This window comes from Centroberyx gerrardi, chromosome 17 (assembly GCF_048128805.1).
Source record: "Centroberyx gerrardi isolate f3 chromosome 17, fCenGer3.hap1.cur.20231027, whole genome shotgun sequence".
Classification (NCBI taxonomy): Eukaryota; Metazoa; Chordata; class Actinopteri; order Beryciformes; family Berycidae; genus Centroberyx; species Centroberyx gerrardi.
Genome location: NC_136013.1, coordinates 2,639,866 through 2,663,599, shown reverse-complemented (window position 1 = coordinate 2,663,599; position 23,734 = coordinate 2,639,866). Strand labels below are relative to the sequence as shown.

Here is a 23,734-nt window from a genome sequence, read left to right as displayed (position 1 = left end):
GTAACGTGATTTCAATTTATTGTTCTTTCGCAGTTTGAAATACTCTGTATGTCATATTATTAATGTTCTTGTAATTACGGTATGGTAGCAACTGTTGTTTTGTTGTAATTGGTAATTTAAATTTTATATACTACATGTTTAACTTTGACTGTATTGTATTGATATTGGACAAATAAATGATAAATGGACGAGGAAGACAGGACAGGGAGACTAATCTGTCACTTGTGCGTCGACTAATGAGGATCCACAATGAACAATAAACAATAAGTGGTCCACTAAACGTTTTGTTTTCTTTAAGCTAAGCTCCAGTGCAGACCTGACTGCGTCCTAACAGTATAGATTATATATGTAGTTAGTTGAAGGGGTGGGGCGGGGGTGGGGTCGGGTCATCGTTCTTCATTTGCACCCTATAAATTTGTAAATTTCTCGGTGCCTTGCTCCCTCGCCTTGTTGGCACACCGAATGTTGTTAAAAGGAGGGGAGAGGATAGCTGCATTGACCATTCATTTCACCAACCTAGATTTTAGAAAGATGTTTAGAAAAATGTTATCTGCACACTTCTGACAGATACAAAAGTACTATTTATTCAACTAAGCTTTTGGTTCTGCATCATTGACCTACCCAGATTTTCCCAGCAGGCACTGGGATCTGAACTAGCGACCTTCTGCTCACAAACCCTCTTCTCTAACGTTCAGGCTACCAAAGCCCCTTTGTGCTAACAGTTCCCCCTTGTAACCCGAGCCACTGTCCTCCTTATCCGCAGGCTCACCTGTGCTGCGTGCCGTCTGTCCTCAGCCTCCGTTTGGCTGCTCAGTGAGTTCAGCCGTTGTTGGAGGTCTCTAACCCAGGACCCGGTGTCCTGCTTATGGGTGTCGAATTCTCTCAGCTGAAAAAGAAAATAGATACCCACACACTGCATCAGCGCTCACTTTTGTAGTTTATTCAGCAACAGTTCAGTCAAAACCGGCCTTCGTCAGGAATGAGGAAAAATGTTCTGCCTTTTTCTGCTTGGCTCTTATTTCTTTATGTCGCACTTCTCTATCGTACATCATCACTGTAGGGACACCGGAACATTTCTTATATTTACTGCCAGGTCGCTGTTGTTCTGACTCCTTTATACACTGACTGTTGGTATAAGAACTTCTACTATCCCACAGTGGCATTCATTGGAAGTCGGTCTGGGTAACAGTGGCAGATAAATGCCTAAAATGTTAATATAAATGTTTACACTGTTAAGCTCTCTCTCACCTCCCACACTCTCATCTCCGTCTCCAGGGCGATCTGAGCCTCTGCATCGTCCACAGTCTGTTTTGCAGCCTGCAGCGCCGTCCTCCACTGCTCCTCTGTGTCTCGGACCGTCTGCTGAGCCTCTCGTCTCCTGCTCTCCTCCAGGTCCTCACGGTCACACAGACTCTGGCCTCGCCTCCTCAGGTTGTTCACCTTGCAGTCGCCTTCAGGTTTGGAGCTCAAGATGGTCTGCAAACAAAAATTACAACATTCATTACATGCCATGCCCGATTTACTCAAATTTAGGCCGTGGCAGGGTTGTTTTCTCTCAATATTTCATAAAAAAAACCTCTCCTAAAGCCCTTATATTCCATATCTTTTCCATGCACATCACTCTTACATGATCATTCTAGGATCACAGAAATACTGTCAGGGCATCATGACAATATGACTTTGACTGTTGCACTCCTTTCTATCTGTTGCTTATAATGTTGGTGAGCAAGGAAGTTGCTCTGGATGTGAGTGTCTGCTAAGTACCTAAAATGTTAAATGTAAAATAAGGGGAATGCATGCTGCAAGTAATGTTAAAACAAAGCAGCACAAATCAGCCTGGTTACAGGCCAGAAACAAAATCGCATCACCCCTCTTAGACCTTAATTTTGTCAAAATGGAAAATGTGAATATGGTGTAGATATTAATGCGCTAAAAGCTGTTAAAAAGGCAACAAGTAAGATTTTAACTGCCCAAAAGAACCAATGGTGTCTCGATTTTGACAAAAAATATTGTCTTTGCAAAGACAGTATGTTGGTTAAGGGGGTGATTACAAGAAATCTATTCTGCCAAAACGCCAATGAAAAACCGTTGCATGAACGGTTCAAACTTTAGTCCCGCCCACAAAGGCGCTAATTGACTTGATTGTTTCTCGCCGCTGACGAGGGAAACATCAGACTCTCTGAATCGCTCGACAAAATCTGAAAAGTGGCTAAAATCATATTGGATTCCCAGCAAACAAGTGAACAATACTACTACAGCATGATGAGTTGAAACAGACCTGTGCTGTGCGACAGCGCTCCTCGGCCGGTGTGTGACCGCTCACAGACTGCAGCCGCTGCTGTCGGTCTCTGATCCAGGACTGGGCGTCTTTCCTCTGTGTGTCAAAGTCATCGGAGAGACTTCGGACCTCCGCCTCTCCAGCGGCCTGCAGGACGGTCCTCCACTGCTGCTCCGTGTCTCTGACTGTCAGCTGGACCTCTTGCCTCCTGCTCTCCTCCAGGTCCTCATGCTCGCACAGACCCTCGCCTCGTCTCTTCAGGTCGTTTACCTTGGATTCTGCCTCAGGTTTGGAATTCACGACAGCCTGAAGACGAAGACACAGGTAGAGATTTACTGTGAGAAATGTTCTTCACTCATAAACACCACCAGTTTGTCAGTCAATCAAACATTATGTATGACATTTTGTACAAAGGTTTTCAATTCAATGTGCTTCACGAAACATTGAGCAACCACTCCTATTATGAAAGGAACCAGCTGAGTGAATCTAGGTGTGAGCTTTGGTCCCTTATTGATTTCACTCATTAATGCAAATTGTGTCGTCCAATCTGCCACAAAGACACTTCAACTTAAAAGTGAATTGACATCAAAGGGCTTTATCATGATGTTTTCACTAGGCTTGGGCCGATAATTGATATTATTGAATATCGTGACATTTTGCAAATATCACAATATTTTCTGCAGTATTGAATATATCGCGATATTTGTCAAAATATAGTACATGAGTATTTTGACAGAGATACAGTACTGAGACCAAAGCTTCAGTTTATTCTATGATTACAGCTACTTTATTATCTTGTGCTTACAATTTGCAATGTGAAGCACAATTGATCTCAAACTTTTGTACAAACTGAGATATATGAATTACATTTTTTTTTGTTATTGATTGACAAACCTAATTTGTAAACTCACCTGTGCAATCTGTAGCCTTTCTTCAAACGGCATGTGACTACCAAGAGACAGCAGCTTCTGTTTCTGGCCTCTGATCCAGGACTGGACGCCTTCATTCTGGGTTTTGAAAGCGTCAAAGTCTCTTTCTAGAACACCTTGTGTCTCGGCCTTGTTGAGCGCCTCCTCAGCAGCCTGCAGGACCGTCCCCCACTGCTCCTCTGTGTCTCTGACTGTCTGCTGAACCTCTTGTCTCCTGCTCTCCTTCAGGTCCTCATGCTCACACAGACTCTGGCATCGTCCCTTCAGCTCCTGGAGCTTTGAATCTGCCTCAGGCTTGGAACTCAGAACCGCCTGAAGAAAAAAAATGTCCCTTTTCGTTCATCACATCAAAAACTGATTTCAAAACAGATTGTGGATAGACACACAGGCAAAGTGTGGCATTTTTAACAGTATAGTGACCAAAATCAATGCTATCTTCGACACTGACAAGTTCATTATTGCCTCGACTTGATCCTTAAAATTTTCCACTGAAAAGAAAACCAAATTGCAAGCTTTTGTGAAAGATGTACGGCACAAATTAAGCTTGACAAATTGATCCACAAGCACTTTTAAACTCACTTGTGCAATCCGTAGCCTTTCTTCAAACTGCATGTGACCTACAGACTGCAGCTTCTGATTCTGGTCTCTGATCCAGGACTGGACGCCTTCATTCTGGGTTTTGAAAGCGTCAAAGTCTTTGCCTAGGACGGCCTGTGTCTCGGCCTTGTTGAGCGCCTCCTCAGCAGCCTGCAGGACCGTCCTCCACTGCTCCTCCGTGTCTCTGACTGTCTGCTGAACCTCTCGTCTCCTGCTCTCCTTCAGGTCCTCATTGTCACACAGACTCTGGCCTTGTCTTCTCAGGTTGTTCACCTTAGAGTCTCCCTCAGGCTTGGAGCTCAGGATGGCCTGGGAACAAAATTGAAAAAATCCTGCTCTGTTCCACCAACGCCCAGCTTCATATTTATACAGATACACATATTCACACCTAGGAGCTGCTCAGCACAACCACAGTCTTCTACTGTTGGTCACTGAGCAGCTTCACTGGACAGCAAGGGCACATCAACGGTGGTGTTGTGGAAGAGAGTGTTGCTTATTCACTTTCCCACCCACATTTTACCAAACTGGCAACCTACCAGTAAAAAGTCTGCCCCTAAACACTAAATCCACACTATAAGTTCATCAAGACAATTCACACTAAGATACAATTTATATACTTTATGCCTAAAATCTAGGCAATTTCCTCCTATGTTTTACCCTACTCACTGTCCTGGTGCATGCAAATGAGCTTCAAGTTTATCTTAAAATGAAATACAGTTAATTCTAATTTAAAAGGACAAATCCACACTAAAAATAATTCACATATATTATTCCTACAATCTTGATTCAATTGACCAACATCTTTTTTGTTGTTGTTTAGTTTGGTTTGCCTTTGCAACAGAGGTGGTGTGCCTTGTTTAGTTCAGTTTAGTTTAGCTGCAAAATGAGAGACACCAGAATAAAGAAAAAAGAAACTACCAACAGTGCAGGTGAGACAAAAAAATCTCAGAGGGACTTATAAAAATTCCCAGCCAGAAGAGAAAAAGACAGAAAAGCACTAAGTAAATTTGGTCAAAAGCTTTGAAAGTATATACATTATTGTTTTATTTGATTTTGAGTGAACCTTCTCTTTAAATTTTGATGCTGATTTCTGTATTCTCTCCAGTTTCAAACTCTATTCACTGACCTGCGCTGTGTGTTTCCTCTCCTCAGCCTGAGTCTCTCTGCTGTGGGAGGTGAGGGGCTGCAGCAGGTCTCTGATCCAGGCTCCGGTGCTCTCAGCCTGGGTGTTAAAACCGTCGAGCTCCCCCTCCGCGGCGCTCTGGGCCTCCGCCTGCTGCTGCAGCCGGGCCTCCAGGTTTCGGTAGCGCTGTAACAGGTTGTCTCCGTCCTTCAGGAGGCTGTCGGCTCGGACGCCCTGCCTGCGCACCGAGGCCAGCAGCTCGCCGAGGGCCTCGGCTCTGCCACTGGGACATGGGGAGAGACAAATGTCACATATACAGAGGTGGAAAGTAACTAAGTACATTTACTCAAGTGCTGTACTTAAGCAGTGGCACTTTACTTGATTATTTCCATTTTGTGAGACTTTCTACTTTTCCTCCACTACATTTCAGAGGGAAATCTTATACTTTTTCCTCCACTACATTTATCTGACAGCTGGAGTTACTAGTTACTTTGCAGAATAAGGTTTTACATGCAAAACATACGATAAGCTCATAAAATATGTTGCATTGTTAGAGTTTAAACTCCCCAACAGTATATGGAGCAGTTAGACCGACAACATTAAAATACTTCTTACAGGTTAATGCTTCAATAATTTAACTCTCTGAAAGAATGAGGACTTTTACTTTTGATACTTAAGTACATTTTACTGCTAATACTTCTATACTTTTACTTATGTAAACTTTTGAATGCAGAACTTTTACTTTTAATGAAGTGTTTTTCCATTATGGTATTGATACTTTTACTTTAGAAATCTATTTTTTTTTTCTGTGGATTAACATTTCTAAGCCTTATGTTCTACTTTTGGCAATGAATTGCTTACCTTAAATATGTATCAACACCAGGTCACTGAGTATATTAACCATGAATGTTGTGAAAGTGAATGTGTTGTTTAGAATTTTGTATGATGTGCACACTCACATACAGTAACACTGTTGTGTATGTTTCACTCATGACAATAAATGGTGTTGTACTGTATGTGAGCTGGAATATTTTCAGTCTTGGATGTATTACCTCTCATCGCGAAGATCTTTGAGAAAATGTTTGACTTGGTCTGATTCCACAGACTGTTTTTCCTTGGTCTGCAGCCACTCACGGAAGCCATCGTGTTGCTCCTGCAGACTGGAGAACAGAAGACACAAGAAACATTACAGTCACAGTTTTCATTTCAATGTGATTTTCTGTGAAAATGTGAAATCTTATGACACTGCATCATTAGCTTAGATTTTGTTTTTGGGCAATCTTAGCCGTTTATATACACAGGTAAAGTGGAAAAATGTGACTGAATTTTCACTGAATTGTTGCACTGCAAAAAATCAGTCAAGTCATTTAGTCTATTATTGAGTCATAAAATCGTAATTTTCTTTAAATAAGTGAAAAAACCTGCCAATGGCGTTAGACAATTTCACTTGTTTCCAATGCAAATCAACTTGTTTCAAGAATTTTGTAGAATCAAGAGTCATTTTCTTGATAGCAGTGCAGTGATCTGCCTTATTCTGACTGGTTTCAACTAGGGCTGAACGATTTTGAAAAAATATCTAATTGCGATTATTTTGACTGATATTGCAATTGCGATATGATTTGCGATATTCGGGGGAATGATAATTTTTACATCATTATTTTCATTTTCATTGAAAAACGTATTAAAATGATTATGGTGTGATTTTTGCGGGGATCTGTACCAAACAAAGATGTTTTCTTAAGTCTGTAGAATATGATGTGTAGGCCAGGACATCTCTGCAGCACGACAATATTTCATTTAAAATGGTATTTTGACACACATTTCGCCTTTAACAAATATTGCGCCTCCTGCGATTTGAAAATTGCAGTAGGCCATATTGCGATTTCGATAAAATTTCGATTAATTGTTCAGCCGTAGTTTCAACAGACTGACACTATTCCTGAAACAAGTGAAACTGCATTGGAAACAAGTGGAGTTATCTCTCCTCACTGGCAGAATTTTTCTCTTGGTTTAAGAAAAATTAGATCTGAAGGCTGAATATGAGACTAAATTACTTAAGATGGACTTTTTAAAGGTGTAGTACAAGTAGAAGTGCATAATCCCTGGTTAGCCTTGTTCGGCCCTGTTAAGGAAACCAGGCTAGCATCTACCTGTTCAGGGTGCTGAGGACAGACTCCATCTGTTTCTGCCTGTTGAGGCAGTGGGTTCTGAAGGTGGCCACCTCCTCCTGCTGCTCCTTCAGCCAGTCGGCCAGCTGGGCCAGCTGCTGGGCAGGGACCTGCTCTCTGCCTCTCTCCAGCTGATCTCTCAGCTGGTCCAGACGCCTCTCTCCGTCCTTGGATGCCAAGAAACCCTGGTGGACAGGGGACAAACCGTTTGAGGACCCATCTTAGCTAAGTTTTAAATCATATCACAATCAGGTCTGGAACAGGATGGGAAGCTGGAAGTAGGAAATCAACCACTCCATCCATCTACCCATCCATCCATCCATCCCTCCATCCATCCATCCAATAACTCACAGCCAGTCTTTGCAGAGATGTTTCCACGTCTGTTCTGCTCTCTGGGTTTTCAAAGCACTCGTTGACCGACAGCTGCAAGTCCTGGAACCACTGCTCAAATAACTGGCTTTCATCTGAGGGAATATGAAGAAATATTAGTACTGCAATAAAATATCAACAAGTAAGATAACATGTATAGATTCTGTCCAGTCCTACAGAGCATTCATGGCAATAACGTATCGTTTTCTTCTTCATAGCTAAGGTGTGATGATTCCTAGTTAAAGATACGTTTTCACAAAAATATAACTTTTACTTTAGAACTTTAAACTTCTTACTTATATAACTTTTTTTTTTGTTAGTTTCAAGTCAGACTCATGATGTTTGTTGCATATCACCCTCTCTGTCCCTCATATTTCCTCTCACTCTTCACCATATATTATCTACTGAAGCAGGAACACCATAGAAAAAGCCCTGAAGAGAAGGGAAGGAGGGAGAGACCAACACATCATCAGACCTAACCTTGGATAACGCTGACCAGGCCCTTCTCCCTCTCCTGTCTCTTCAGGTGGATCATGTCCTTGGTGTGGGACACGGCCTCCTTCAGCCTGCTGCAGTCTGCGGACAGAGCCTCCAGGACCCGAGGACTGGCCACGCTGGAGACCAGGCCCACCTCCTTCAGCACCGCCTCCGCCTGCTCCTCCTGGGCCTCCAGCTCCTCACACAGATCCTGATGACATGTAAAGCAGGGAACATGGTGGCTATTGTAGTAACAACGGAAGGTGGAGACCATTTTCCACCTTGTTGAGGAGAAGTTTGTTCTGTTCTGTTACATTCTGTTCAGTTCTGTTACGTTCTGTTCTGCCCTACTCTGTTCCATTATGTTCTATTACTTCTCTACTTCTGCTTTGCTCTGTTCTGTTCCATTACGTTCTGTTCTGTTCTGTTATGTTCTCTTCTGTTACATTGTGTTCTGTTGCATTACGTTCTGTTACATTCTCTTTTGTTCTGTTCTGTTCCATTACGTTACATTCTGTTCTGTTACATTGTGTTCTGTTACATTCTGTTCTGTTACATTACGTTCTGTTACATTCTGTTCTGTTACATTACGTTCTGTTACATTCTCTTTTGTTCTGTTCTGTTCTGTTCCATTACGTTACATTCTGTTCTCTTCTGTTACATTGTGTTCTGTTACATTCTGTTCTGTTACATTATGTTCTGTTACATTCTCTTTTGTTCTGTTCTGTTCTGTTATGTTCTCTTCTGTTACATTGTGTTCTGTTGCATTACGTTCTGTTACATTCTCTTTTGTTCTGTTCTGTTCCATTACATTACATTCTGTTCTCTTCTGTTACATTCTGTTCTGTTACATTCTGTTCTGTTACATTCTCTTTTGTTCTGTTCTGTTCTGTTCTATTCCATTACGTTACATTCTGCTCTCTTCTGTTACATTCTGTTCTGTTACATTACGTTCTGTTACATTCTCTTTTGTTCTGTTCTGTTCCATTACATTACATTCTGTTCTCTTCTGTTACATTCTGTTCTGTTACATTCTGTTCTGTTACATTCTGTTCTGTTACATTCTCTTTTGTTCTGTTCTGTTCTGTTCTATTCCATTACGTTACATTCTGCTCTCTTCTGTTACATTCTGTTCTGTTACATTCTGTTCTGTTACATTCTGTTCTGTTACATTACGTTCTGTTACATTCTCTTTTGTTCTGTTCTGTTCTGTTCTCTTCTGTTACATTCTGTTCTCTTCTGTTACATTCTGTTCTGTTAGATTCTCTTCTGTTACATTCTGTTCTGCTCTGTTCTGTTCTGTTCCATTCTCATCCATTACATTCCTTTACCTGCTGTTCTGTTACATTATGTTCTGCTCTGATTTTGACATTTATCTATCCACAGTATCTATCTATCTTTAAGCAGAGTTAAGTTGTTTACCTGTATCTGGGCGTTGGCCTGAGGATCTGAAACCGTCACCTTGCTGAGGGAAGACTGGATGTTCTCTATCGCCGACCGGCAGTCCTCCATCTTCTCTGCCAGGTGTTTCTTCACAGCTATCAGCTCCTCAAAGACGTCTGTGCTGTCAGTGAACAGCTCCTTCACCTGCTCCATCCTCTTCCTCAGCTGGGTCTCCATCACCTGAGGGTGGAGGAGCAGAGACGAGATGAGAGGAGAGTGGAAAACAGTAGATTAGAGTGGAGCAGAACAGAGTAGGGAAAAGCAGAGGAGAGGAAAGGTAGAGGAGAGGAGAGGAGAGGAGAGGAGAGGAGATGAGAGGAAAGTTCAGTTCAAACTCAGTAAAGTTCATCAGGCCGAGCCGAGCAGAGTAGAGGAGAGTAGAGGACAGCAAAGTAGAGTAATGTAGAGTACAGTACAGCAGCGTAGAGTAGAACAGAGTAGTGTACAGTAGAGTAGAGTAAATCTTTATTATCACTAAGAGGCAATCTGCTTCACAGCTACAGCAGTAATCATAAAACACTGTACGAAGGACACATACACTATAATAATAATAATACAGACGGTAGGCAGTGTGTATTGAATGTGGATCACTCATAATAAATATGTATTGATAAAACTAATAGCAAAAGGGATAAAATCATTTTTCCACTCACCTGCAGCTCCAGCGGAGCCTCCTGGCTCTGCAGCATCTCCTGGATCTCTACAGACTTCTTATGGAAACGCTCTATGTTCTCCTCATAGTCATGGATCTCATCCTAAAAAAACATGGAGAGCAAAAGTCTAGCGTTTAACAGAAAAAATCTAAACTTCTACGCGTAAAAGATTAGTTCACATATAGAAATTGAACATTGAAAGATCAGGGATAGAATTAGCCCACAAGTCCTTGGCAGGTACGTTTCTACTCAGGTTTGTGTTTGGAGATCGTTAAAGGAGGCTAAAATATTTTCCTTCCATCCATCACGTTTTTGATGCATAGAATCCTAGGCCTTATACTTGTATCTTGAAAAAGACTTGCAGACTGAAAGGTTGAATGATAAAGACACAATCAACTTTCCTACTCCTGCCAACTCTTTTTTTTTTAATTCATTTTTAATAAGCCCCTTGTGGGAGGTTGCTCAGGCTGCCTGTGATGCACTGTGAATTCTGCATTCATGGAAACTTACCCTCATGGCCAGTACTTGTTGCTCGCTGTGGAAGGGATGGCTCTCTGCGAACAGAGCCAGTTTGGCCCCGGCCCAGCCGTCCACCTCTCCCCCCAGCATCAGCTGCTTCTCCCACAGCTCCAGCCCCACCTGCAGGTTATCCATGTGTGCGTCTGTCTTCTCCGTCACCTGCCGCACCAACAGAAGCAATGTCCAGTTCAATCCAGTTCAGCGGAAACTTTATTGTTCTAACCAGGGCTGGAAACATTAGGACTACCTTCTTTATACTGATTTATGCAGATTGAAGTTTAATTTCTCTGAGGCAAAGCTGCTCTGGAAGCAGAGAAAATCTCATTGGTTGAGTTAAAATTCAATGGGTGGAGCCAAAGAACAACAGTTTTTCTGGCTAAATAATGTTAGACTGAGGCCTAGTGGAAAAGGCACGAGGTAAGAGAGATAATGTTATGAAGCCCAACCCTCTTGATACTAACTGAAAAGATGCAATTTAGCCATACTAAGTTATCTAGGTTAGCTAGTTAGCTAGCTGCTGACCTTCAATCATGAATGGTATGGTCATGAATTAATGAAAAACAAAGTAATTAGAATTCATAATTTGTAGATATATTCAGACTCTTTGCCAGTTGGCTAACTTCTGCTCTGAGCTGTGGTTCTTTGGCTCCGCCCACTAAGGAAAATCAACCAATGAGATTATTTCTGCCTCCAAGACCATGCCTCTGAGAAATGTTTGTAGAACTGAAACTCCAACTTGCTTGACTTGCACCCCTTTGGTACAGTCCATATCAAAATTGTCTCAAGGGTTATGAAATCCTTCTATAGTCTATCTCCTACCCTTGATGTACAAGATAAGCAAACAGGTCTGTATGGACTGATAAACACACTCTGCTGCATCCAGTCCCTCCTGTCTCTCCTTCCCCCCCACAGATCCTTACATCCAGCCAGCGGTCCACCAGCGCGTCGGCCTCCGCCTCGAACGGAGCCTCGCTGCAGTCTGGGATCTTCTTCAGGTGGGACTGCAGCTGTCTGCAAACGCCTCGGATCTCTTCCATTCGCTCCCCAAGACCGCTCAGGTCCTCCTTTATGTCGTGGACCTGGACAGACACACACATGTGAACAAACAGTACGCTTAAACACACAGGGAGAGTGCTAATCCTATTCAAGAATGTGTCTGCCATCTAGTGGTCCAATCAACTTTCTGTGTGCGTGTGTGTGTACGGTAAACTTAAAACACACTTTTATACTGCTACTTTTGAATATGTTCCTCGTTTTTCTATATAAATCATACTTTAAATGTTACTTCTCCTGCTCTTGTGTTCCTTTATGATGATGGTTATCTTGTTTATGTTGTTGGAGGTATTCATGATCTTGAACTGTTTTAATCATAATTGTAAAGCACTTTGGATTACACTGTTGTATGAAATGAGTTAAAATATGCTTTGATTTAATACTGTATGTGTACTGTGTCTGTATGTGTAAACTATCTTTTAGTGTACAGAGGTAAACTTTAGATGCAAACGGAGTCATTTTAAAGAGGGTTTAAATATATGAACGTTTGTCCATTCACCTTGGCTATAAGCCTCTGCAGGTTGTCCTTGCCCATGTAGGAAGCCTGCTCACTGATGGTCTGCTCGGCCCTCTGCATGGTGTTGCTCAGGTGGCTTCTGCAGCTCTGGAACTTCTTCAGGAGCTCCATCAGGACGTTGCACTGCTCCTGCCTGCAACCGGGGGAACATAACCTCCATGTTTAAAAGACGTCTAAACGGTTATAGATGTCTAGGCTAAAATGAGGCTACATAGGCTTTAAAAGTGATAGTTTAGTAACATCTACGTCTTAGACTATCTTGTTTATCTCTGTGCATATTTTTTTAGATTTACACCTGTTTATGCATTGTTTAAAAATTTGAATTTATTGAAAGGACAGCCCCTTGAGATGTAGCATCTCATTTTCGAGGGGGTCCTATAGACACAAATACAAAATTATAAAACACATACAAACAGAAACAAAACAGCATTACATAACATACACTACAAATACACAGATACAGACAGCTCACTCAACCTCTCCCGCCCACACCCCCAGACCTCAGCTATTGTACAACAAAAATTGGTTACAATGACCCGGATAATAAATCAATTACATCAGCATAAAGAGCAATTGAAGCTGTTTGTCTTCAGTTTATTTGTAGCACAAATAAACTGAAGATTGAAAGTACCCACAAATTAAAAGCATAAACAGGTTGTTTTAAGATAAGAAAATAAAGATGACCTGAAGCAGCGGAAAGAGGTAATAGATCTCAGAAAAGGAGGAATTGTAATAAAGTGTAATAATGTATTTACTGCTTGGTCTACAACTAGGTTACACATTGCCAAATAGATCCTGGGCTATATGAGAGCGAAAGCAGAGATGCAACATTGAGATCTCTATGTCTCTATATGTCTAAAATATGTAACAACATACTTTACTACATACTTAATTTTACCTCCAGCAACTGCAAGTTTAGCTTCAGTACTCAAATCAGTTATTTGCTATATTTAGGCCATGATTTCATTCATTCACAGTTCTCTGTATAATGGAATACACAACACTTGCACACTCGGGCATACACACATACACACACACACATATCTTCACTGTTATTTCATCCCATTATTTCATAGAAAGTGTGTGAACGTGAACACACACACTACATACACACCACGTAATCCCTCATTCCTTTTATTTTATTTTTTTTATTGAACCTTTACTCCTCTCCTCCCTCCTCTACCTGTCAGCCACGGCTCCCTGCGTCTCCTCCCACTGAGTGTCCAGCTCCTGCAGGAGGTTTTCTCCTCCCTGCCTCCCTTGCAGCTCACGGAGGCCGTGGAGCTCCGAGCGCCGGGCCTGCAGCTGGGCCTCCAGGTCTGCCAGGGCACGGAGCCTAAATACAGGATTTTACTTTTATTTTAGGAATCCAGCCTTTACTTACGCAGGTTAAGTCAGTTAAGTCAGTGTCATCTTTTAAATCACTTGTCAAAACACACTTTTATCGAAAAGCTTACCTTTAATCCTAGTCTGATTTTAGCCAAAATGCCTCATCATTATGGAATTTTAAATTTTCTGTAAGATTTTGATTTATATATTGTCATTTATTTGTGTTTTTATCTTTTTGCTATGTTATTTTCACAGCACCTTCAGTTTTTAGTTTGCACTACTTGTTTTATTCGTTGCACGTGTTCCTTGCTGTGAAGCACTTTGTAACTTTGGTTTTAAAAAATGCAATAAAGAAAATGAAAAATGAAATGAAGTTTATTATTATTATTATTATTAAATATAAGTTAATCTCTAGATGTTCTGAATGATATCTCGGGTTTACATGCAGAACAATAACTCCAGTTTTCTGTACTGTTTCTTCAAATGCACTTGAATGTTCCTGAAGGAGAAAAACTACCTATTGAATGATTTTTATTGAATATCATACAGAGATGTAATAAGGAACACAAAAATCAAGTAAGAGGCATGGAATCTGTATTCTCCCATTAGAAGAATACCTTAAATAAAAGTTAAAATCCTAAAAAAACAACCTGAAAACTTCCATCCCCAAAGCTAAGTACATACAAACATGAAAAATTAATTAATATTTGTGTTAAAAGTAAAGCATAAGAACTTCATCATAAGCACACACACACCTTTGCTGCACAGCAGGCATGGTGGGCTCCTTCAGGCCTTGCCTCTCGGCCGCCTCCTGCAGCTTCCTCAGCTCCCCCAGCAGCGTCCTCTTCCTCAGGCCCAGGGATTTACCCTCCGTCTCCCTCTGGACGCTCTGCTGCTGGCCGGCCAGCCCGCCGTCGGCCTCCTCCACCCTCCTCCCCAGCGCAGCCACCATGTCCAGGCAGGAGGCCGGGGCCCCGTCCCTGGTGACCGTCAGCCTGGCCCCCTGGAGGAGCAGGTCCAGCTGGGGAGCCTTGTCCCTCAGACTGTCGATGCTCTGCCTGATCAGAGCCAGCTTGGAGCGGCTGTCCTGCAGCACTGCGCCGTCGCTACAGGGGGCGCCCTGCACCCCGGAGATGTCTTGGTCCACGGTGCGCAGGGACATGAGGAAGCGGTCGAGGGCGCGGGCGGCCGCCTCGCTCTTCCGGACCTGCTGCCGGAGCTGGTCCAGGCTGGTTCTGTGGGTCTCCACCTCGCGGGACAGAGGGGAGCGGTCTCTGTGGCCCAGGTCGCTGGATTCAGAGTCCAGCCGGGACAGCTGGTCCAGCTCACTCTGGATATTGTCATCCAGTTCCTGTGTCAAAGGGAGAGAAAGCATAAATGAAAACATGTTGAGGTTTTTCAACAAAGACTACAGGTTTGGCACATTTGACAGCTGGTTTAACAATGAATACTCCCAACCAGCTTGGGTGGCAAGAGAGAAGAAAGGTTTTTCTGAAACTAATTTGTGAAACGAGACAGCACACCTAAGATGTAGAAAATCCACAGGTTTGAGGGAAGATTTCTGTTTGACAAGTTAGACTCAGGTCCAGATTCACTAAGACTGCGTTGCAAGGGCAATTTGTGCATTTTTTCATGCTTCAGTTGCTCAAGCTAAGTGCACAGAGTTTTTGTTTTCTTTCAAAACAAAAGAAAGACACTGCATCGCTGATGTCAGACCTTGATATCGGTGAGGATGTTGGTGTTGGCCAGTGTGAAGGCGGTGATGTCTTTGGGCTGTCGGAGGTAGCGGTCCAGGCGGTCGGTGAAGTCCACCATGTGGTTCTCGGTGGAGTCGATCTGTCGGAGGGCGGCACCCAGGCAGCTGCCTCTCCTCTGCAGGTCCACCTGCTGGCCGCGCCACTGCTCCTGCAGCTCCGCCCGCTCCTGCTCCAGACCGGTGCTCCCGGTCACCTGGGAACGCTGGGAGCACTGGTTTGCATAGTCAGACCACAGAGACTCCGTCTCCTGTCTCAAGAACTGGGAAACAAGGAATTCCATTCAGGATTCTTTATTGCCAAGCCAACTTTAACATTGCTAGAGAAAAGGTTATTAAAAACAAAGCCAAATGTCAAATCCAGAAAATATTACAATCATAACCTCCACATTAGTTTCTGATTATTTACAGACAAACTCGCATTGTACCTGTATTTCCTGCAGCCGTGTATGCAGGCCTTTAAGAGAGACGGAGTCAGAGGGAATATCTTGGATGCTCTGCTCATTTTTAGCCAGTCGGGATTGCAAGGTCCTCTTACAATTATCATATCTGGGGAATTGAAACAAACAAACATGAACATTGAATAAAATGACCTCTAAACAGTTTTGAGCAATCTACATAATGTGTGCAATATTATTGCATTTTATTTATTTTTTTAGACTGTGCTAATAACACCATAAAGTATATATATATAACTAGTACATTTTGTGTGATAAGCTGACTGTATTAAAATATTACCATTGAATTAGAACATCATTTGTCTAGTGATTTGTTACTAGATTGACTTTAAGTTTAAGTAAATTCAGTCTACCTTTCTGAAGCATCCTTTCTGGTGAGATCTTCCTCTATAGATGTCTGCTTTTCAACCTCCCTCCTCTCCACAGTGCTTGTCTTCACGGTCACTTGGGACACCTGACAGACGAAAAGAGTAATAATGCAATATCTGTTATCTAAAACTGATCCAGTGGAGCTGCTCAGTGGCCAGCAGCAGAAGACAGTGGTTGTACTGGTGTGAATGTGTATAACTGTGTGAATATGAAGCAGGATGCAGGAAGAAGAACAAGCATGCTCAGCAAACTTTCCCTGGATAAAAAAGGTTTACTCTAATGTAAATGCATGTATAGTTTCCAGGGAAGTAAGTCATACCTCAGTGGAGACTTGAGGTTTGTCAGCAGCTTTCATTGGCTCCTTTTGTGTCTGATCCTGACTGAGGTCAGCAGGGATCCTGGGAAACATATTTTATCAACTATTACCCGTCTTTAATTAACTTTGCTGGTGAATTGTGAATTGATGCTACAGTTATTTGAATGACAAGTGAAATCTACCAATAAAAGCAGCTACTAGTACTTCCACAATGAAACACAATGTAAATAAAATGATTACTTTTACATTACATTTACAATGTAATTAAAGCTGCACAAGATAACCTCCCACTTTGGCGGCCCCAAGAGACATTGGAAGATAAGTGTTTGAGTTTTTGGAAGTTTGGAGGACTTCATTACTCAGAAATGATCTAATACGACATCAGTAAACTGTGCACTTCTAAATTTTGTCTTCTGAGTGGATGGTAATGTGGAAAAATACTCAAATTCAGACATCATTGGTGAGTCTAGCTTTCTCTGGACGGCGCGCTCGCTCACTGCTGTTTAGGAGAGAGTTTTGTATTTTGTTCTTGAATTTCCTGCACACGGAGAAGATTGTCCACCAGTGTCCATACCAACACCTGAAATTAAGTTAGACAATCTACAGCAAATCTACAGCCTCTCAAAAAGTAGGGATGGGATTCTCTGTTGTAGGCACTGCGATTAAGATGGGAGTGTATTTCTACTTACAAATCTTGTGTAGTGCAGCTTTAAAATGCAAGGCATTTACATAACCATTAAAGTACACTAAATTAGTAACATCTCCCCTCAGTGCCTCACCCAGAAACAGGGGGTGGTGCGTCTTGGTCTCCACTGAACTGACGCTGGATGGCGGCCAGCCTCTTCTCACACTCCCGGAGCTGAGCCTGGGCCAGGCGGTGGGCGTCCTCAGGACTCAGGGTGTCACACAGCTCTTTCAGGGCCTCAAGGTGCTGCCCTGCCTGGGCCAGGCTGCCCTCCGCCGAGAAGCAAGCCTGGTTAATGTTGACAGAGCAGAGACAGTCAGCACACTGGCATGGTTATAAATACATTTACTTCCAGAGGATTTATACTGCCAACTCAAAGCTGATTTTTTTTATACAACTGTTTCTTTTTTGACAGAATTTTACCCATTACCGTTACCAATACCATATAATACATGTTCCTGTCACATTTGGTGAAAAGAAAAACTTTAAATGGCAGTGCAAATCCAGACATTCTGCAACACACAACCCACCCCCGCAGCAGCCCACAGAAAGAAAGAATAAAAAGATTATATTTTCTTCTTTAGTTTGCTATGTGATGTCTGTTTTACTGCATTTTACATATAATTACATAGAATTTCATCTGAGCTTGTTAATTTTGTTTTATATGTTGCTTACTGTATTGTGTATGATGTTTACTATGTTTTCTGTGCTGGCCTTGTAAACCAAATTACCTTCAGGACAATACAAAGCATCATATTGTACTGTATTGTATACAATTTCAACATTTCAACAACTGAGACGGTAGAATGAAAGATTGCATTTACCAAGTCTCTTTGATACAATCTCCATGAAGGCATACAAAGGAGAAGGGGGAAAAAGGTTAGAAAAGCAGAGCTGATAAGCTGGCTGCCTGCCCATCCACCAAAGCACACCCGTCAAGAGTTTAGCTTGAGCAATTTGGCTACCTGTGTTTTGCCTGCTAATCTGGAGCTTAAGCGCTTCTCACACTGCAGAGCAGCTGTGTTAAAGTCTTTCCTTGTTACTGCAAACCGTAATTGTTGCAAAAAGCCTGAAATCTCAGCTCTCACGGCCTGGGTGATAAAATGAAACGAATAAAATAGCATGACATGTTAGAACATAAGATGCCTTAACAGGTTTAGTCCAGAAACGCTTTACAAGACACGATCAAATTGCTGATTCAAATTTAAAAAAACACTGACGAAAGTACAAAACGCTGAGCAACCACTGTTTTAGTACACTTATGTTTTACAAGACATGTACATGTAAATATCTGACACATTCAAATTCCAAAGAACACTGATGAAGGCTCAAATATGTTCATTTTTGTCTCATTAAATTTATTTGCAACGGGTGTGAACATTCCCTTATTAACGGAAATTAAAATCTCTAAAATCAAAATCCCACACAGTGAGATTGTGCCCTACCTCCCACTGCGTCCTGACAGACTGGGTGAAGAACTCCATGTCTCGGAGCTGGAAGGGGGTACAGAAGGCCTCCATGCCCTCGGCCGCTCTCAGGAACTCCTCCAGTAACTCTGGGTCGAGGGTCCTCAGAGTCTCCTGGGAGAAGAGACAGGCACAGATTTAATGAGCAGACTGGCTCCTGGGTAAAACAGTTTATTTCAGTTAGAAAGAGAAATTGGAAACATGAGGAGGAGTATGTTTATTTAAGCATATTTTGTGAGAAATATCTCCCCGTTTTGAGGATGTCACAGTGTCACACAATTTTCACATTTATTGCTGGGCTATTAGTCTATATGGCCTTCTTGACTTGTGTGTATGCTTTCTTTTTCTTTACATGGATTTTATGGTTCCTTCAGCTCTTAAGCAAAGTTTGGATGAGTAAGTTGCAATCATTCTACAATGATGAGAAAATGAATAATTTTAAGTGGTAATCCACAAGATCTGTGTTGTTGTTGCTGATTACTTGTCAATCAAACAGTGTGGCCAGTACTGTGGCCAGACATCTTTTTCTATAGGTGGCACTTTGTCTGTTCAGCCATGGTGGTTATTGCTGCTCATGCTAACTACCCAGGTAATTCTTCTATTTATTACAAAGAAACTGCTGTTGCTTTTCCTGGGCAAGACCTACCAGACACCAGGAATTTAGAACAGCAAATGTAAAAGCTTTTATTAACTGGCTATGGGTTGAATCACTACTGTGTTATATCAATCAGTGATAGAGAATAGCAAAACAGATACTTAGTTATATGAAAATATTGCAGATTATTTCTTTAAAGTTGGAAAGTTACTATTTTAGAGACGAATATCACACTGCAGAAATGATGATCAATAATCACGTTTACCTCTTTCACCGATGCTTGCTCGGCTGATATACATTTGTCTTTGAAGACGTTGATGGCTTCCAGGATGTGCTCCTGTAGGCAGTGCTTGGCCTCCTCAAAGCCATTCCTGGCCAGGGCCTGGGCCTTGGCATAAGCCTCTGTGTAGGCCTGGGGAGGCGCCTGGGCCAGGGCTTGAGGTTTGATGCGAAGCTCTGGAGACTCAGACAGAGACTGAGGCAGGACATGGGGCTGGGAGAGGAGCTTGACTTGGGGCTGTTGAGGTTTGGGTTGTGGAGGTGACTGGGGTTGAGGTTTTGACTGTGGAAGTGGCTGGGTCTGGGGTCTGGGTTGTGGGGGTGATTGGACCTGAGGTTTTGGTTGTGGTGGGGACTGAGCCATGGGTTGTGGTGATGACTGAGCCATGGGTTGTGGTGGTGACTGAGCCAAGGGTTGTGGTGGGGACTGGGCCTGAGGTTTGGGTTGTGGTGGTGATTGATCCTGAGGTTTGGGTTGTGGTGGTGACTGAGCCATGGGCTGCGGTGTTGACTGAGCCTTAGGCTGTGGCAGTGACTGAACGTTGGGCTGTGGTGGTGATTGAGCCTTGGGTTGTGGTGATGATTGAGCATTGGGCTGTGGTGGTGATTGAGCCTCAGGTTGTGGTGGTGACTGAGCCTTGGGTTGTGGTGGTGACTGAGCCTCAGGTTGTGGTGGTGACTGAGCCTCAGGTTGTGGTGGTGACTGAGCCTGAGGTTTGGGTTGTGGTGGTGGCTGCTGAAACTGAGGCTTGGGCTGAGGCTGCTGAGACTGGGGCTGGGGCTTTCCTTGGGCAGATGGCTGTGCTTGAATGTGTGATTGGGAATGAGCCTGCAGCTGAGGTTGGAGCTGGGCTTGTGAAAGAAGCTGAGGATGTACCTGGCGTTGTGGTTGTGATTGAGAAGGTGCTTGGGCTTGGATAGGCTGAGGGTGACGCTGAGTTTGGGGCTGATGTTGAGCATGTGAATATTGCTGGGGCTGAGGCTGAGGCTGAGGCTGAGGCTGAGGCTGGAGTTGTGGCGGTGCCTGAATCCAAGGCTGTTGCTGAACCTGGCCTTGTTGTGTCTGCATATGAGCCAGATTATAAGGTCTCATCTGAGGCTGCTGCTGTTGCATGGGGCTCTGAGGCCTCATTTGGGCTTGTGTTTGAGCCCATGGCTGAGTTTGTGCTTGGGGCTTCATCTGAGACTGAGTGTATGGTGGCCCCATGTGAGGATACCCAGGGGGCGCTTGCTGAGGTCCTTGCTGAGGTCCTTGCTGGGGCCCAGCAGGGGCCCATTGTGGTGGAGCCTGACCTGCTGGATAAGCCTGAGCTTGTGGAACTTGACCCATATGCTGAGTGTACGCTTGGGGAAGGGGATGCCTTTGCTGGGGGAGGGCCTGGTTGTGTGGCTCTTGTTTGGGGGCCCACTGCTGGGGTGAAGACTGAGCCTGGGGGTAACCCTGGGGGTAAAGATGAGGCTGTACTGTAGCCTGGGGATGCTGGATTGGCATTGGGGATGAGGCTCTGACTTGAGCCCAAGCCTGCAGTTGGCCCTGGACAATATGGCCTTGATGCTGGACCACTGACTGAGCATGAGTTTGAGGTTGGACTATAGATTGAGCATGGGTGTGAGGCTGAGCCATAGATTGGGCATGAGTTTGATGTAGAGTCATATGTTGGGCATGAGTTTGAGGCTGGGCTACTGGTTGGGCATGGGTTTGAGGCTGGGTCATTGGTAGGGCATGGGTTTGATGCTGAGTCATGGGCTGAGTGTGAGTTTGAGGCTGGGCCATCAGTTGTGCATGGGTTTGAGGCTGGGTCATTGGTAGGGCATGGGTTTGATGCTGAGTCATGGGCTGAGTGTGAGTTTCAGGCTGGGCCATCAGTTGTGCATGGGTTTGAGGTTGGGCCATTGGTTGGGCATGGGTTTGATGCTGAGTCATGGGCTGAGTGTGAGTTTGAGGCTGGGCCATCAGTTGTGCATGGGTTTGAGGCTGGGTCATTGGTAGGGCATGGGCTTGATGCTGAGTCATGGGCTGAGTGTGAGTTTGAGGTTGGGCCATTGGTTGGGCATGGGTTTGAGGCTGGTCCATCGGTTGGGCATGAGTTTGAGGCTGGGCCATAGGTTGGACATGGGTTTGAGGCTGGGCCTGTGTGGGGGACTGGGTCGGCATAGGGGAAGGGGGCCTGACTGGAGCCCATGACTGTGGATGACTACGGAGCTGAATATGGGATGGCACAGGAGGCTGAATTTGAGCCTGCAGCTGGGCCTGGGCATGAGCCTGCATAGGGGAGGAAGATCTGACTTGAGCCCATGTCTGTACTTGGGCCATAGCTTGGATGTGGGCTTGAGCCTGAAGCTGACCCTGTGGCTGCATAGGAGACTGAGGTCTGACAGGGGACCATGTGTGAGGCTGAGCCTGACTTTGAGGCTGCAGCTGCAGTTGGGGCTGTGGCTGGCTGAATGACTGTGTCTTCATGGGGCCCTGAGGCAGTGGATGAGCCTGTGTCTGTGATTGACCTTGGCTCATCTTGGCATGTGACATGGTCTCTAATGACTGCTGACTATGCATTGTAGTGTGGGACAGACTTGTGGTTTGCACTTGAGCTTGGGTCACTGGCTGAGATTGAGAGGGAACCATAGTTTGGGGTTGTGGTTGAGTTTGGGCCTTTGTTTGCTGCTGAGGCTGAGCCATGGTGATAGTCTGGGTTTTAGCCTTGGTGGCTGAATGTGCTTCTGCCTGTCTCATAGTAGGCTGTGGTTGTTCTGGTTGTTTCTGTTGTGCTTGTTGTCGTTCTGCTCGTTGCTGTTCCTGTTGCTTTTGTTTTTGTTGTGGTTGTTGCTGGTGCTGTTCTTGTTTTTGTTTTTGCCGCTGTTGTTGTTGCAGTTGTACTTGCTTTTGTTTTTGATGTTGCTGTTGCTGCTGTTTTCGTTGCTCTTTCTGCTGTTGTTGTTGTGGCTGTTCTGTAGCCTTAGCTTGTGCCTCAGGTTGGGGCCTTGGAGTTCCTGTATGCTGTGAAACCACTTGAACTGCAGTCACTGTTTCTTCTCCTGGCTGTGGCTGCGTCTGTGTTAGTGTAGCAGCTTGTACTGGAATAGAAGCCTTGGTTGGAGTAGGAGCCTGGGCTGGAGTGGGATCCTGTTCTAGATCAGGAGCCGGAGTTGTAGCCTGTTCTGAGGCCTTTTTCTGGAGCCAGGGACGGTTCTTCTTGGCTTGAGCCTTTCTACTCTGAAGCTCCTGGGAGCTTAGAGGCTGCTTCTGTACAGCTGTTTTTTGAGGTGGAGCCTGTTTCTGGGCCCCTAGTGTCTCTTTGGCTTGTGTTTCAACCTGTCTCTTAGTTGTCTCAAGTTGTTGAGCTTGATATTGCTGCTGGTGTTCTTGCTGCTGCTGCACCTGTTGTTGCTGTCTCTGATGCTGCTGTTGTTGCTGTTGTTTCTGCATCAGCTCCTGCTGCTGCACTTCTTCTTGTAGTTGCTGTTGCTTGAGTTGTTGCTGCTGTTGTTGTAGCTGAAGTTCGTTCTGTCTCTGTTGTTCTTGTTGCTGTTGTTGCTGCTGTAGTTCTGTCTGTCTCTGAAGTTGTTCTTGCTGCAACTGCTGTTGCTGCTGAATCAATGCTTGTGTCTGTGGTTGTTTCTGTGCTGGGATCTCTGGCTGAGCCTCAGCCACGCCATATGGCAACGGAGGAGAACTCATCTTCTCTTCTCTGTACTCCTGCACTACTATCTTTGGCACAAGGGGTTCCTGGTACTGATGGGAAACTTGTGACTGTGTCTGGGGCTGCTGAGTTGGCTGCCTGGTGGCTAAGAGAGTGTCTGAGAGCCTCCGCTGTTGAGTCTCCTCCAACTCTTCCTGAGCTTGGATGAAGATTTTTGGTGGAGGAGGTTCTTCTGGAGGGCTTCTGCTTCTGTCTCTCCTGGCTCCGAGGCTGCTGAGCAAACCTACTACTTCCTGGAATAGGAAACACACACATTACCTTTAATTAATAGATACTGTAATAATCTATCCCATAGCAAAACAAAAAATAATCTTCCCTATTAAGCTTGGGGAAAACAGGTTTCAGATATTTGAACTAATTAAGATGCGCTTAATTAAACTTCCCAGCCACTTCAAATGTCTAAAAAGTGGTTTCATTGTTTTTTTATTGATCACTGAAGATGTGTCCAGATTGGTGTATCAGCAGATGTATCAGTACAGTTTAACAGCTATTTCCCAGATATAGGATTTGAACCCCCACCTCTAGAACCATATGTATCCCTGCTGCCTTATGATCAATTTCCCCAAAACCTTCTCTCCTGTGTCTCTCCTACCTTGTGTCCCTTTCAGCTTTTCTATTGTTGGAAAACGCAAAATGCAATGGACTGCCCTCTCCCTTAAT

At 43.9% G+C, this 23,734-nt stretch overlaps 1 protein-coding gene across 1 annotated transcript in view; it reads right to left on the bottom strand.

The window, feature by feature from the left end:
- The window catches only part of syne2b (spectrin repeat containing, nuclear envelope 2b), a 128,228-nt gene that overhangs the window by 69,867 nt on the left and 34,627 nt on the right, over nucleotides 1-23,734 (bottom strand). Inside the window, exons 22-50 of the mRNA XM_078289618.1 lie at nucleotides 22,399-23,307; nucleotides 21,061-21,978; nucleotides 20,605-20,966; nucleotides 20,259-20,439; nucleotides 19,363-20,175; nucleotides 18,482-18,616; nucleotides 18,002-18,127; nucleotides 17,131-17,360; nucleotides 16,355-16,433; nucleotides 16,020-16,120; nucleotides 15,637-15,757; nucleotides 15,172-15,471; nucleotides 14,211-14,806; nucleotides 13,310-13,462; nucleotides 12,109-12,259; nucleotides 11,477-11,635; nucleotides 10,548-10,715; nucleotides 10,038-10,139; nucleotides 9,364-9,564; nucleotides 7,945-8,152; nucleotides 7,447-7,559; nucleotides 7,078-7,280; nucleotides 5,980-6,087; nucleotides 4,931-5,210; nucleotides 3,787-4,113; nucleotides 3,190-3,519; nucleotides 2,279-2,584; nucleotides 1,249-1,476; nucleotides 770-886 (exon numbers count right to left, since the gene is read on the bottom strand). Coding sequence (XP_078145744.1) covers nucleotides 770-886; nucleotides 1,249-1,476; nucleotides 2,279-2,584; nucleotides 3,190-3,519; nucleotides 3,787-4,113; nucleotides 4,931-5,210; nucleotides 5,980-6,087; nucleotides 7,078-7,280; nucleotides 7,447-7,559; nucleotides 7,945-8,152; nucleotides 9,364-9,564; nucleotides 10,038-10,139; nucleotides 10,548-10,715; nucleotides 11,477-11,635; nucleotides 12,109-12,259; nucleotides 13,310-13,462; nucleotides 14,211-14,806; nucleotides 15,172-15,471; nucleotides 15,637-15,757; nucleotides 16,020-16,120; nucleotides 16,355-16,433; nucleotides 17,131-17,360; nucleotides 18,002-18,127; nucleotides 18,482-18,616; nucleotides 19,363-20,175; nucleotides 20,259-20,439; nucleotides 20,605-20,966; nucleotides 21,061-21,978; nucleotides 22,399-23,307 — 8,025 coding nt within the window. The remainder of the gene's footprint in view (nucleotides 1-769; nucleotides 887-1,248; nucleotides 1,477-2,278; nucleotides 2,585-3,189; nucleotides 3,520-3,786; nucleotides 4,114-4,930; nucleotides 5,211-5,979; nucleotides 6,088-7,077; nucleotides 7,281-7,446; nucleotides 7,560-7,944; nucleotides 8,153-9,363; nucleotides 9,565-10,037; nucleotides 10,140-10,547; nucleotides 10,716-11,476; nucleotides 11,636-12,108; nucleotides 12,260-13,309; nucleotides 13,463-14,210; nucleotides 14,807-15,171; nucleotides 15,472-15,636; nucleotides 15,758-16,019; nucleotides 16,121-16,354; nucleotides 16,434-17,130; nucleotides 17,361-18,001; nucleotides 18,128-18,481; nucleotides 18,617-19,362; nucleotides 20,176-20,258; nucleotides 20,440-20,604; nucleotides 20,967-21,060; nucleotides 21,979-22,398; nucleotides 23,308-23,734) is intronic.